This window comes from Pogona vitticeps, chromosome 6, assembly GCF_051106095.1.
Source record: "Pogona vitticeps strain Pit_001003342236 chromosome 6, PviZW2.1, whole genome shotgun sequence".
Taxonomy (NCBI): Eukaryota; Metazoa; Chordata; class Lepidosauria; order Squamata; family Agamidae; genus Pogona; species Pogona vitticeps.
In genome coordinates this window covers 116,986,840-117,002,463 of record NC_135788.1, presented here as the reverse complement: position 1 = coordinate 117,002,463, position 15,624 = coordinate 116,986,840, and the positions used below count along the sequence as shown (strand labels likewise).

The following is a 15,624-nucleotide window of genomic DNA, read 5'->3' as shown; positions in this document are numbered from 1 at the left end:
CTAGCCTTTAAGTTCCTCTGTGAATCGCAGTATCAGGATATACTATGAATGTTCTCATGAATATTCACTGATTATTTAATATCTGCATTTTACTGCCCAACAGAGATTTAATATCTGCATTTCACACCCGACATCTAGATCAGTGTCTAGTAGTGAATTGGTTGAGGATAAATAAACGGAAACTTAATCCAGACAAGACAGAGGTGCTCCTGGTCAGATGAATGGCAAATCAAGGAATAGAGTTGCAGCCTGTGATGGATGGGGTTATGCTTCCCCTGTGAGCACTTCCCACTTAGGCACAATGATAACTACCACGTTCTGTAGTTAAACAACAGGATTGTGCTGAGTGTTGGTTATGCTCTGGGTAATTCAGTGGCACTCCTGTCATTCAACCCCTAGTTTCTAAAGCACATCTAAAACTGACGGGATAGCTTACAGAGTATGTGAACCCTTGGTGTTCCCAAACCAATGAAGGTTGGTGACTCTGAGGTGGGGCAGACGTGGGCAGTAAATTCACACTGATATTAATCTAAATTAGAGATGGGGTATTTGTACAGTGGTGCCCCGCATAGCGAGGATAATCCGTTCCGGAAAAATCGTCGCTATGTGGAATCGTCACTATACGGAACATAAAAGCCCATAGGAATGCAAAATACTAACCGTTATGTGAAAATCCTCCATACGGCCGCCATTTTCGCTGCCCGGTAAGCAAGGAATGGGCATGAAAACACAGCGGGTGGCCATTTTTTCCAGCAGCCATTTTGGACCCATTTTGGACCCGCCGATCAGCTGTTTTTAAAACATTGCTATGCAAAAATCGGTAAGCGAAACAGCTTACTGATAGTCACAAAGTGATATTTTCCCATTAGAAACATCGTTATGCGATCGCAAAAAACAAATCACTATGCGGGCGCTCGTTAAGTGAGGCACCACTGTATATGAATATGAATAATTTATTATTTATTATTTATTTATTTATTTAATTTATATGCCGCCCACTCTACCCAAAGGTCTCTGCATGCAGCTGGATTTAACAAGTGTCCAGCCCCTGGGGCTGGATGGTCCACTCACACATCCTGCTGTTCCTCCTTCCAATCACGCTTGGAGTGCTGCTCTCTTCCCACTCGGCTGGCCACTCAGCAGCCATGCAGGGAGTCTCGTCATCCCTCCCCCTGCCTGGAGTGGCCAGCTGAGCAGGAAGAAAGGGACAGTCCAGGCGTGATTAGAAGGATAAGTGGGACCAGTGCCACAGCAGGACCCTCATTAAGTACAGCTGCATGGGGATATTCATATCTGTATACAAATACAAATATCCCCATCTCTAATCTAAATTTTACAGTAGCTATCCAAGATGCTGAACCTTATTCATTCATTCATTCATTCATTCATTCATTCATTCATTCATTCATTCATTCCACAGTATGAACATTCTCTCAGCGGTTCACAATTTGCAATAAAATTGTATAACAAAAACAAGAATGTACAAGAAATACAATGAGAGTGCAATGCTCGTTTTAAATTCTTAGAACATGTACTACTACTTTTTATTATTATTTGGAGAAGAGAGGGCAGTTTCCGTCTCAGCCTGAAGCTGCTTGACATCCGTTCTTTTTCTTGACTGTAGGAAAAATTAAGCACCAGAAAATTTTCCAGGAGGAGTCCATATGACAGACCTGGGCAAAGTGCGGCCCGAGGTCCACATACGGCCCACAAACCGCTCCTGTCCCGCCCGCCGGTCGTCGCTCCAGTCTGGTGTTCAAGCCCAAGACAAACTGGATTTCTCTCACTGAACAAGTTGAGCATCAAAACCATTTATAGCTTTTTGTCTAAAGTTGATCAGTTGCTTATCTTTAACATACCGCAAAAAAAAACCTCTTTAGTATTTGTGAAGATTAACAAGTTTAAAATAAAAACAATCATAACATCGCTGTTTCATTTTATTTTTAAGTAAAGTTGGTTCGGTCCCCAAACACAGTTCAGATTTTTCATGTGCCCCCCCCCCATATAAATTAATTGCCCACCCCTGCCTTATAATCTAAGGGATGAGGCCAACTACAGACTGAAGCTTCAAAGTTTTTCTCTTCACCCAGGAAGATGTTTTCAGTCATTTCCAAGGAGGATTTGCACATTTTGCCCTATGGATTTTTTTTTCCTTGCACAAATTACATTCTGTTGGTCCAAGGGCTTGTAGCGGATGGAATCAACAGATGGCCTTCTGGCCTCTTGTATCTATGAGTTAGTTTTGGCCCGAGTCACTTTCTATTTGTGGCCAAAAACTCCACTCAATGAACTGGCTTGTTCTCATGCTTCAGGTGAGGAATTTGAGGGTTGGTGTGTCTGACATGTTGAAATAGGCTCTCTCATGGAGGAGGACTCAGCAAGATTTCTTTGGTTTTCAGTGCCTTTCTTTCAACGGGCTGTAAATTCTGTCTGTTCAATTGAGTTATAAAGGCACAGAAGTAGATCGTTTTGGGGTGAATGGCTAGATATGAAATGGACAGCTGAATGTATTGGGAAAGTCTGTAAATAAGCAGGTTGTGTACGTTTTTGTTTCTGTGAATAAATGGAAGGATATAGAGGAGTCTCTGTATCTTTCTGTATCCAAGCGAAGACACAGATTATGTATGACTTAACCAGCTGCCCACGATGCTTCCTGAAAAATCCAGTACTTTGTGCTTATAACTAGACTGGAAAAGTTTATCAAGCTGCTTCTGGTACTTCTGAGTAAAGAAACAGAGGTATCGTTTCGAGGAAGTTTATAAAGATTGCTTTTCCATGTGGCTTTGGTGATACAAAGTTGTTCATGCTGATGATTGTATACAAACATGAATTTTGCATTTTTGTGTTTTTACTAAGAGCAGAATTTATTCCTTTGTGTAATTAATTTCTAACTGCTAGTTTAACTAAAATTCAGTAAATACAAGCAGAGGAAATTAAATTACACCCCTGCCAGTATTAACAGTAAATGAATTTGCTAATTTTCATTTATTAATATTAATAAATATTTGAGCACAGCATTGCTTTTTTCCTTTTTGCATTGGAGAGATTTTTTTCAATCAACATAAACTTTACAGAGACCCTAGAATATCATATCAAAGGTATACAAAAACTAATCACATCAATGATGTGCTCTTCAATCATTATTGCTAAACGTAACAGGGAAAATGAGAGAAACTGACAGTTTTGTTAATGGTTGTTGTGGGTTTTTCGGGCTCTTTGGCTGTGCTCTGAAGGTTGTTCTTCCTAACGTTTTGCTTTGTTAATGCTTTCTCCTGATTAGTTGCTCCCTCTGGTTCAGAGAAGGTCTCAAGACAATGATGTAGCATTTAGGGAAAAAGATGCAACTCAGCAAGCCTGCCGTAGAGAACAAAATAGAGAAGGCCTCCACAGCCACCATGTGCTTCCCTTTACTGCTCAAGTATGATGGAACAAAGGAAAGCCACACACTGCAAAAAACCAGCATGCTGAAGGTAATAAACTTGGCTTCGTTAAAGCTGTCCGGTAACTTATGGACTAGGAAGGCCACAAAGAAGCTGGCCATGGCCAGAAGACCCAAGTAGCCCAAGACACAGTAAAACATGGTGACAGACCCTTCGTTGCATTGCAGAATGATTTCCTCAAGCACGGATTGTGTGTCTAACTCAGGGAATGGAGGAAAGAACGCCAACCACAGCGTGCAAAGGCTTGCTTGAACAAGGGAGCATGGGAGAACAACCGAAAGGGCCAGGCCTTTGCCCACCCACTTTGTCATCCGAGATCCTGGCTTTGTCGCTAGGAACGCAAGAGCAACGATGGTGGTTTTTGCCAGAACAGAAGAGATGGCCATAGAGAAGGTGATGCCAAAAGCTGTTTGTCGGAGAAGGCAAGTCACTTTCCCTGGTTGTCCAAGGAAGAGCAAAGAAGACAGGAAGCAGAGGAGGAGAGAAACCAGGAGGACGTAAGTGAGGTCCCTGTTGTTGGCTTTGACTAGAGGAGTATCTCTGTGCTTGATAAAAATCCCAAGGATAAAGGCCGTCATCAAGGCAAATGAAAGAGCAAGTGAGGCTAAGCCACTCCCTAAAGGTTCTTCAAAAGACAGAAAGTGTATAGTTTTGGGGATACACCCATTTTTATTCTCATTTGGATATTGGTCTTCTGGGCATGGGAAACAGTCATCCATATCTGAAAAACAGGGAGAGAACCCATTCATTGCCACCTCATTTTGAAAAACCAAATACTGGAGAAAATTGTAATAGAGTTTGAACTTCACCTACCAGTCTGGTTGGAGATCTTCCCTTCTGGGCACGGAACACAATCATAGCAGCAAAATTTCTTCCCTTCCTTATTTTTTTTCTGATAACCAGAAGAACAGTGTTTATTGCACAGAGAAATGGGATGTACCTGCCCACAAACATGAAAGATGTATAGAATGCAAAATATTCATAGTGTTTATTGTTCAAAACGGATCGAACATAATGCCATTTTCCGTAGAGTACAGACTGCAAACTCTTGTGTTACGGAGGTGAAATATAATTGGATAATCCACAAGCTTAACTTAATCTTAACAACCTTAACCTTAACAAAAGTCCACATAGTCAAAGCTATGGAAGTGAGAGCTGGACCATAAAGAAGGCTGACCGCCGAAAAATTGATACTTTTGAATTGTGGTGCTTGGAGTAAAAGCTCTTGAGAGTCCCCTGGACTGCAAGAGAACAAACCTATCCATTCTAAAGGAAATCAACCCCAAGTGCTCACTGGAAGGACAGATCCTGAAGCTGAGGCTCCAATACTTTGGTCATCTCATGAGAAGAGAAGACTCCCTGGAAAAGACCCTGATGCTGGGAAAGTGTGAAGGCGAGAAGAGAAGGGGACGACAGAGGGTGAAATGGATGGACAGTGTCATCAAAGCGACCAACATGAATTTGACCCAACTCTGGGAGGCAGTGGAAGACAAGAGGGCCTGGCGTGTTCTGGTCCATGGGGTCACAAAGAGTTGGACAGGACTAAACGACTAAACAACAACCACCACCACCTTAACTTACTAAAACAGTACATAAATTCACACCGTGTTCTACATTATTCAATTTGCCAAGCCCTATAAGGAAAGACTGAGAGAACTGGACATGTTTAGCCTTGAGAATACTTGAAGGGCTGTAGAGGAAGGGCAGGATCTGTTTTTAATCATCTCAAAGTACAGGACACATAATAATGGGCTCAAGCTACAGGAAACCAGATTTAGGCGGAATATCAGGGAAAATGCCTTAACTGTTAGATCAGTACAACAAGGGAACTAATGACCTTGGGAGGTGATGAATGCTACAGCGGTGGTCGCATTCAAGAGAAAATTGGACAGCCATTTGTCATATCTGTTTTGATTTGGATTCTTGCATTAATCAGGGGGTTAGGTTTGATAGCCTTATAGGCACCTTCCAACTTCATGATTCTATGATTCTATGCACAGAAAATGTACTGAGAAAAAAACAAAATAAGCAGGGGGAATCAGATCTTTTTAACAATTAAATGGCCACCCATCTGGTCATGTCACACTAAGGAAGAAAATGATATTTTAGTCACCCTTATAATCCATCTGGGGTGGTGTTATTTATCCTAGGGTACCCCAGAATCTGTACCTGGTTAAAACGCCCATGCCACACAATCATATTGTCCTTAAGAATGAATTCTTTTCCTCCCAAGGCATTCTGATCCACCTTTCCAACTTTCAGCAACTGGAAAGAGTTGTTACGGAACATGACCACATTCCTTATGTCCAGTCCTCCAACCGTTTCCCTATTATCATCAAAGGACACGGTTTCGCCCGCTGAGTTGTTGAACGAAATGCTTTGAAGCAAGTGGTGGATCTGTTTGGAAGAGAAAAAGAGGGATCGTGTAGAATCACAGAATTGGAAGAGACCACGGGGGCCTTCGAGTCCAATCTCCTGCCATGCAGGAACACCATCAGAGAGAGAGGGAGCAACTGAAATTTACTTCAAGCTACAAGAAAATGTAAATCCATAAGTCAATATCATTTATTTTACTGACAGGCACTCCCTCACTGATTATTCAAGGAGATCTGGATGTCATACCATTAGGAGAGATTTGGGAGAGATATTACCTGAGACACCAGCAAAGCTGGAATTTGACCCATGTTCCTTCCTCCCACTCTTTTCCGTTTGGCTCCCTCTGAGAAGATGGTATGAAGCGCATGTGCCAAAGCGTAGACAGCGTTGTAGACACTATAGCTGTGCCCAGTCATGTCCATTTCAAAAACATCTGCAGGAAGGCTGTCTAACCTCTCTTCTCCAGTACATATATCATTCAATCTGAGTGACTCCTTTGGGTCTGGAAATGAACAATCAAATGACCGCTCCCAGAAGTCCTTGAGAAAATGGTTTTCTTGAGCACCCTTAGGCTTTATGGTTTGAAGGAAATCTTTGAACCAGGGAACATCCTCTGTGTGGAACGTGAAGGAAATGGCCCCATCGAGAAACTGACACACCTTGTCTTTCAACAAACCTAGAGATATTAACTCAATCTCAGTTGTCAAAATCCACACCTTTCCATATCGAGTCTTCTCCTTCTCCTCAGGATCTACTAGAAACATTAACATTTTAAACCAGGCAAAGGTAAGTGACCCACCATAGATAATCAAGATGTTCACTTTCTCGTCGGTGAAAAGTTCATACATTTTTGCGATGGTTCCATAACCTTCATCCAAGTCATCTAACTGAGCATATTGTGGAATTCTTTCTGTGAAGGCGGAGCAGAGCCCATGTTCAGAAAGCAACGACTCCATGGTCTGCAAGAAATATTCTCCATTATCACTGTCTTCTACAAAAAGTCCAACCCACGTCCACCCAAAATGTTGAAGTAATTGAAGTGTCCCCACATACAGGTTGGCTGCGTTTGGAGCCATCCGATAAAAGGAAGAACCCTCCAATATTTGAATGTCTTTAAAGGCAAATGAACCAAATGTCAGCTGAAAGAAAGTGTAGAAATATTTTAGAGGCATCTTAGCAGCAGTGTCACCTATTTATGCAACAAACATATGTTCTGGATTTCGTGAACAATTTTGAACAGATGGAAGAGTCAGGTGATACCTTTATTGAACTACTAAAAATCTCACAAATTGCAAGCTTCCATGAGTGAAATCCAACTTGCTTAAGCTGTGCACCACCCCTTTATGAATAGTGCAGAGAAAATTGTTGGTCAGCTCATAGACTTTTGAAGTATCAGCCACAACATTGCTCTTAAGACGTTAATGAAAAAGGAGAATAATTTCCCCACTACTCCATTTAGTGATCCTACCTGTGGAATTTTGTAGAGGCTTAACAAGTTGGCCATACTGAACGAGGTCTCAGAGCCAAGTCCCCCAATGACACCTACTAGGTTCTTCTGAATGTCACACTCATAGTTGGGCACAATCCTATGCATTTTGAAGAGGAGATCCAGAGTAGTCCTGTACGTCATCCTCGCATTAGAATAGCTATCGTAGATGTGGAAGCCAAGGGTGACATTGGGCAAGATCCTAGGGTTCTGGTTGATCTCATGGATGGCAAATGCCAAGGCTAGGATGTGCTGGTAAAACTTCATCACCACACTGCAAACAGAGTTAATTTGTTTATTTCACAAGAGGATTCTACAGCAGTTGAAGTTACAAATCCATAGTTTTAATTTTTGTGTGTGTTTCACAGTAATTTACAGAGAGATTCTCTGCTCTTCTTACTTTGCGAGAGCAGGCATCACTTAGAACAGTGGCCAGAACAGCTGGTGGTGAAGCCTTCTGGGAGATTGAGTTCAAAAACATCTGTGGATCCAAAGATTGGGAACCACTGGCTTAGAGGATGAAGACGTACCATCACCAGTATAATATTTTCCCTTTCGTAAACCTATTGGTAATCTCAAGAAGAGCAGTTCAGTTAACTCCTCAACCAAGGAGATAACTGAATCAGGCAGCACAGAGAATGTTATTGGTTCAATAGTACTACTCCATTCAGGAATACCAATAGGATTTGGGCAATTGCTTTGCTTAGAAGAGTAACCTATGACACCAACTGCCCCCAATTTTTTCCAAGAATGTATCCACCCACCAACATTTCCACACCACAATACAGCCTTTACAGGCAACATGCAGGGAGGAAGAAGGATAATTCCTTACATTATAATGTCAAAGGGATTCTGAGAAGGATGTTTCTTGAATGGAATGTCACGGGAAATATGAAAGGTCTGTGAAGTGATCCCACCAATATGTAGATGGCCAGGCTGGTACCACTCATGTGGTACAGAGAGGGGAACATCTCCAGAACAATGCCTGCCACCTATTTGGAAGGTACATGTAAGGGGAGGCAGCAGAAGCAACAGCATCAGCAACCACACCATCCTGGGATCAAAATTGTTGTTCTTCACAACTCCTGTTGGACCCATGCACAAAAACTATCCTAACCTCTGCTGTATTCAGTGGGGAGAGCTTTGTCCTGGAACACCTCATAACGAGGAATTCGTCAACGTTGGACACAGCTGCAAAAGCCTCCATTTCCAGCTTATATGACCAATGTTCCAGTTCAACGTTGGGCTAAAATGAATGAATGAGTGAGTGAGTGAGTGAGTGAGTGAGTGAGTGAGTGAGTGAGTGAGTGAGTGAGTGAGTGAGTGAGTGAGTGAGTGAGTGAGTGAGTGAGTGAGTGAGTGAGTGGGTGGATGGATGAATGAATGAAATGTGCCTAACTCTCAGAGAATTCACCGACAGAGCTAAGCCTCTCTCTTCCCCCTAGACTCTGCTCTCCACAGCCTGTGAGACTATTTATAACCACTTTCAGGCTGGCTTGCTTGCCACTGTTTACTAATATCTTTTGGGAAGCCGCTAAGCCCTTACGAGATGGAGGGGGGAACCTGTTATGATTTGGATAATTACAGTGGGAGATAATTGTTTCTTGAATGCTTAGGCTCAAAGCAATATTTTTAGTAGCAAACAAGTTTCTTACTTCTTTTTCTGAATAAAAATGAGTAAAATCACAAATAGAGTAACTTTCTCTGACCGGAGGGCTGAACTGGCTATAAATAAAAATTGATTGGTCTGTGTACGTTGTTGTTTAGTCATGTCCGACTCTTCGTGACCCCATGGACAAGAGCACACCAGGCCCTCCTGCCTTCCACTGCCTCCCCGAGTTGGGTCAAATTCATGTTGGTAGCCTTGATGACACTGTCCAACCATCTCATCCTCGGTCGTCCCCTTCTCCTCTTGCCTTCACACTTCCCAATATCAGGGGCTTTTCTAGGGAGTCTTCTCTTCTCATGAGATGGCCAAAGTATTGGAGCCTCAGCTTCAGGATCTGTCCTTCCAGGAAGCACTCAGGGTTGATTTCCTTTAGAATGAATAGGTTTGTTCTCCTTGCCAGGGGACTCTCAAGAGTCTGAGTATAGCCAATACCTAACCGGTTGGGTCCATATCACTGGTGGAATGCCACTTCAGAGTTCTTGTCCAAAGCTGATTCACACATAGAGAGAAGTGTAACATCCATTCACCCACCCACAGTTGTATACCAGATCTTTCAGAGTTTAAGTTTCCCAGGTCAGTTCACATTAACTGGTCACCCAGAAAGAGATGAGGAAAGCCTTGTTTGCAGCTTTTACTGTAGCTCTCTTGTGACCTAGCAGGTGGCCCTACTTACTAAACTGTAATAAAATGCAAAACAAGGGCAGAGTACTGATTTCCTCCTCTTTTCTTTTATCTCAGTCTCAATGTGTTTAAAAATAAAAACCTTGATCTTTGCCTCCTCCAGCTCACTCACTTTCCCTGATCAGTTCCGTTTAATATTTTGCTGTATGATATTATTTACAAAATAAGTCACTGCCGCCATCTGATGAGTGACTGAGCTGTAGTTCATAAATAAATATTTTCAAAAATACATCATAAGATGAAACAATTTCTCTGTCTCTCTCTATCTTTAAACTGCCACAAAACTCGGATATGTTTCCTCCAACAACAATGGCTGACGCTCTGTAAAGACCTATCAAGCAACATTAGGTAGCATTTTTGTGTTAGAGGGTCTTAAATCTTTGACAGGATGTCATTCACAAAAGCTTTAAGAGTTGATTATGCTGATTGTGCAAAAGGGTCTCCCTGAGAGCAGCCTGGCATTAGTCCCTTGTCCCTTTAACCAGCATTCAAACTATAAGATCCTCAGTGATTATTGCCTCCTGCCTCTATACTGAAGAGCAGGAAATGGTTTTACTTTATTGAACTCTTTTCATCTCTCTGTGTCAGCAAACTTATTTGAAACAACATCTTTCCTTCTTTCACAAAGCCCCAACTTTTTGATCAATGAGTCTCCTGCTTCATCTCAACACATCTGTTAATGCCTGCTTCACCATATCATTTTTCAAAGTGAAGATCACAGGGTTCAGAAAGGGGCAGACAATCGTGGTGAGAACAGCGGGCATTTTGTGAATGTCTAGAGTCTCTTTCTGGGAAGGTGTGACATAGATGAAGATGCTGATGCTGCAGGAGATGGTGATGATGGTCAGATGTGTGGCACAGGTGTTGAAGGCTTTTGCCCGGCCCAGTGTAGTAGAGATATGCATGACTGCCGAGATAATATACATATAGGAAATCAGTGTTACAACCAATGAGCAAATGATGACCAAGGATGAGAGGACAAAGTCCATAAGCTCTATGAAACGGGTGTCACTGCATGACAAAACCAACAGAGGACCACTGTCACAAAAGAAGTGGTTGATAATGTTGGATTTGCAATATGATAGCCTGCTAGTCATGATGGTGGGAAAGAGGACAAAGAGGAACCCACCCACCCAGCAACCCAGCACCATCTGGATGCACACTTGGCTGTTCATGATGGCATGGTACTGCAGAGGCTTGCAGATGGCAGCATAGCGGTCATAGGACATGGAGGTCAACAGGAGGAACTCCACCGTGCCCAAGAAGAAATAGAAATAGCATTGGGTAATGCAACCTGCAAAGGAGATGGACCGGTCCTCAGAAAAAAGGTTCCACAGCAACTGTGGGCTGATGGCTGAGGTGAAGAAGATATCTAGCACGGAGAGGTTGCCAAGAAAGAAGTACATAGGAATGTGGAGACGCTTGTCCACAGACACAATGTAGAGGATGGTCATGTTACCCACCAAAGTTGCAACGTACAAAGCCAAAAAGAGGAAGGCGAGGAGAAGCTCCCCTTGGCGGCTGATGGAGAACCCCAACAGGATGAACTCAGAGACACTTTGGTTCTCCATCAGGCTGTTCCCAACGACTCTTCTCAACTTCACCTGAAGGAAGACAGAAAAGCTTGTCAACTATTAGGTGAATGATGCATATAAAACCCAAAATGTTTAAGATTACGAGAAATTCTGTGTCGGGTAAAATCTGCATTTATTTACTTGGCAATAGGTTCCGAATGGAAAGAGACAGGGAAAAGACAGAAAGATATCATTGCTTCAGAACTTCTAGATTTAGACTGCTTGAGGTCTCATTGCCAGTACAAGCACAGCTGATGGGGACACGGGAGAGGAGGGCCTTCTCGGTGGCAGCTCCCAGGCTATGGAATGCTCTCCCTCGGGAGATCAGGATGGCTCCTTCCCTGTTATCCTTTTGAAATAAAGGTAAAGACCCATCCCTTCAGGCAGGCTTTTAAAAATTACAACTGAATCCCTGATCCCTGTGATTTCAATAAATTGAATTATTTTACAGAAGGTGCAGCCATTTGGTTTATGAAGGTGTATCTTATCTGTCAGACAGCACGATCTAGAAAGGGAAGAATTCAGCCCACCCTTATCACCCCCCAAGAGATTTTTCAACATCCTGAGGTTTGAACCTGGCCTCTTAAGACTACAAAACATTGCTTACAACTAGAAAAGAAGTTCAAAATAATCAAGGGTTTGCTATACATTCATACAATGTCTAGCCTGTAAGATGACTTACAGAAATTGTCTGCATGGGTTTTTGGGATCCAGACTAGAGATGGGGACGAATATAAAAATGGATTGGCTTTTTCAACGAAAATAGCCGATTTACTAAATATTCATCGATCCGTATTCGTCAAATTTTAAGTCCCGACGAATACGGATCGATGAATATTTTCCTGTTTTCTTCCTCCTTCGTAAAAATAAAAAAAATTGAAAAAAACATTCTGCCTACCAGCCACCGATAAGCTGATCGGCAGGCTGATCGGCAGCCACCCACCCCCACAGCCTACCCCCACTCCCTTCCTCTCCCTACCTTAGCTCCCCCGCCGACACCCCCTTACCGTAATTGCAGCTGCCGCCAAGGTCGGTGGGGCGGGGGTCGGTTTTTTTTAACAACCCCCCCCCCATGAATCGACAAATAACTTCATTATTCATCGCTTCATTGGGGCAGCTTCATGAGTTGTCAACTTTTGACAACTCATGAAATGAGACAACTCCACAAAATGGTGAGTTGTCCCCATCTCTAATCCAGACACGGGGGGAGGGGGGGTATGGCAAGCTTCAGACATTTGCCTGCTTTTTTTTTCAATTAAATGCAAATGATTGTGTAGAACACACCGATTGGGGAAAATGCTTATAAAGACATTTGAGTCGGAAAGGAATATATGCATTAAAAAGTTTGCAGTTGGAACACTCTGCTCCCAAAAGCTTACTTACCCTGTAGGATGAAACTGAAATCTCACAACTTGATATGGACCTTGAATGGAATTAGAATGTTGCTGATGGGATTTTGAGAAAGACAAAGGAAATGAAACAAATGGAGTTTTCATGCTCCTACCATCACTTCTACTCATGAGATATGAGCACCTCCTACTGTCATCTTGAAGTTCCCCCTCTCAGACACACTTCTTTAGGAGCTGTTTGTTCTTAGAAATCTACCTCCATCTTAGAAAAGAAGGGGAAACGCTTGTGCAGAAGGTTTTAATGCCTCTCTATACTCTGGTGCTTTTTGCCATTTCACACTTTGGTCTTTCTGTCACTCTAACCGCCTTCTGCTCCTCCTCCTCCTTTTCTTTCCTCTCTCTCTCCAAAGGTTGCGCAACACCATGGCTATTCTGCCTCTGGACCCATCTACTCTGAATGTTGTGTTGCATCCAAAGTCACTCTGAGGTTTCAGCTGGCAATTTGTTTCCTTCCTGCCCCTCCTCAACCCGTATTTTACTTTGGATGCTGAGCTGCAGCAATCTGAATTTTGTTCCTCATGGCTTGATTAAAGCATTCTAGTTTTCTACTTAAAATTCATGTGTTCTATTTTTTTATACAGAGTCATACAATAATAGAGTTGGAAGAGGCCTATAAAATTATTGTTCCCAATGCCCTGCTCAGTGCAGGAATCCAAATCAAAGTACATGCCTCGCAAGACAAAATTAATTCGTTTCACGAGTCGTGTTGTATTGCGAAAATGTCATCTTACGAAGTGCGGTACTAACGGTTGTGCGATTTAAAATAAACCAAAAAGGGGGGGGAATCATCTTGCGAAGCACGGCCATAGAAAAATTCATCTTGTGTGTCACCAAAAAAAATCGCAAAACACTTTAGTCTTGCGAGTTTATCGTTGTGTGAGACATTCGTCTTGCGAGGCATCACTGTATATCTGAGAGATCACTACCTAACTTTCTCTTGAAGGCCTCCAGTGTTGGAATCATCACAATCTCTAGAGATACTTGTTTCCATTGTCGTACTGCTCTAACACTTAGTGTTTCCTGATATTCAACTGAAATCTAGCTTCATGTAACTGCAGCCCATCATCATATATCCCATGCTTTGGAATGACTGAGAACAGATCCTGTCCTTCCTCATACATATTGTACTTAATCACCTATTTCTTCCCAATTATCCTCTTCTTGTCATCTTTGCACTCACCTGTTATCCACGTGAGAATCATGATTCCACTTCTCCCTTAAAGAGACCTTCCTTTTTGCCAGCCTGCTGTTAGTGGGATTGTGATTTGTGAATCCTCCACGATATTTTCAGCTACAGCTCAGCCAAAATTGATGTTTTAAGTAGACTGGCCATAGGACATTTGGTTTTGCCAAATAAGAGACTTATCTCAGATAGAGGCATTGGATGTTTGGTGGTTCAGAGTTTCTTGTCACACTCTGTGGAGAACACCTCAGTTGTGGTTCATTTCTGGAGAGATGCCGGTGTGAGGCAAAGGGCATTCCTAACTACATCTCTGAGGAAGAAAGTTTCTTTTTTTTTCCCCCTGAGAAACATGGAAGTTCAATCTGATGAGCTCCAGAGGGATGGTCCACCAAGAGAATATCTACAGCAATACTTCCAGCGAGTTCTAACCAACATGAAAACTCCTCAATTGTGGCAAAACAATTTCTTGCCATTTCATTGCCAATGAAGTTTTTTTTAAAAAAAAAATAATCAAATTTTTGTCTTCATGTGAAAGACAGGTGAGGATTTACATCTTTGTTAGCACCGTTTTCCTATTAGTTTGGCCAAGTTTTATGTATTCTGGCCAAATAGAAGCCTATGGAAATTAGCAAAAAAAATCAGGAATCTTCTACTTAAGAATCAAAAACATGGAGCAGTATATGGCCAGTTTGTCAGGGAACAGATCTTCAGACATGTGGTGTTTCTATGCCTCCTTCCAGTTTTCAAAAATTCAATCCACAGCTGCAGTTCTAATCAATCTAAGTTGTGTTTTTGAGCAGGAAAGTTCAGGAAGTAATTAGTTATAAATAAAATATTGATCTTTATTTAGTTATTTGAAGGAACATATCATGTGACTAATAGTTATAGGAATTGTTCAGGTTTTACCTGAAAATGCCAGGTTTTTCAGCCACGGTCTTATTAATCGTAGGCAGCAATAAAAGCATTCTGGGTTTTTAATTTTGATAGCTCAGTGGTTTAGGTATATCACTGCAGAGCAAAGGTTGAGAGTTCAATTTCCCACTGGGCCTCCTGTGAGTAGAGCCAGCCTATGTAGCCTTGAGCAAGCTGCACCGTCCCAGTGCTCCCCCCAAAAAAGGGAATTGTAACCCACTTCTGAGTATTCTCTACTATGAAAACCCTGAAAAAGGTTGCCGTATGTCAGAATTGACTTGACAACGCATAATACTTATATTTCCAACGTGCTATATCGGCATTGCTGATATTGCAAAATTAATAACATAATGGGTTCCTTTTAGAATGTATCATTGCATGTTCCGGTGGGCAGGATTCCCAGATGTCAGAATTTTTTTCCTCCTGTCTTTTGGGGGTGGCTATTATTCCCTTCTGTGTGCTTTCCCTGTTTGATTGATTTTTTTTTAAAAAATGTCATTTGGTTATTTTACTGTGCATTTATTCTGCTAAAGATGCATATTTTGGTAGGTGAGGGGGGACAATTTTGTTTGCTTTTGTTGGGGTTTGGGATGGTGGTGGACTTTATAACTATGCCAGTGTGTCATTGGGCTGTGTGAGTGGCTATTGTTGCTGGTTGGTTACAACTCTTGACATTTTTGTCTTATTCTTGGTTGTATTATTGTTAGTAGCTTTTGTGACTGGATGTCTCTATCTGCCAGGTAGAATGTACTTGCCCAGCTGTCTGCCTTCTTGCTTTTTTCTATTTTGCTGCCCAAATCTCCCAATCTCTGGCTCCACAGTCAGAGGCCTAAACCACAGATCTCATACACATACACGTAAGACCAAAGATCCTCATTCCAGGTTATTACATCT

The 15,624-nt window shown here is 42.1% G+C and overlaps 1 protein-coding gene and 1 pseudogene across 2 annotated transcripts; both read right to left on the bottom strand.

Annotated features, from left to right (window-relative positions):
• Window positions 1–3,133: 3,133 nt before the first annotated feature.
• Window positions 3,134–9,499, bottom strand: LOC110071173 (vomeronasal type-2 receptor 26-like; annotated as a pseudogene). The gene is made up of 4 exons (XR_013537811.1): window positions 6,092–9,499; window positions 5,610–5,837; window positions 4,254–4,380; window positions 3,134–4,161 (listed from the first exon to the last, which is right to left on the bottom strand). The product of XR_013537811.1 is annotated as a vomeronasal type-2 receptor 26-like (transcript).
• On the bottom strand, window positions 9,491–14,450 carry OR6J1 (olfactory receptor family 6 subfamily J member 1). Its single transcript, XM_078378310.1, has one exon. The coding sequence runs from the start codon at window positions 11,221–11,223 to the stop codon at window positions 10,312–10,314; it is 912 nt and encodes a 303-aa protein (XP_078234436.1). The 5' UTR covers window positions 11,224–14,450; the 3' UTR covers window positions 9,491–10,311.
• Window positions 14,451–15,624: the final 1,174 nt, after the last annotated feature.

Bases quoted from the DNA above. Each gene is read 5' to 3' on its own strand.
- OR6J1 (XM_078378310.1), bottom strand. From the start codon at position 11,223: ATGGAGAACCAAAGTGTCTCTGAGTTCATCCTGTTGGGGTTCTCCATC.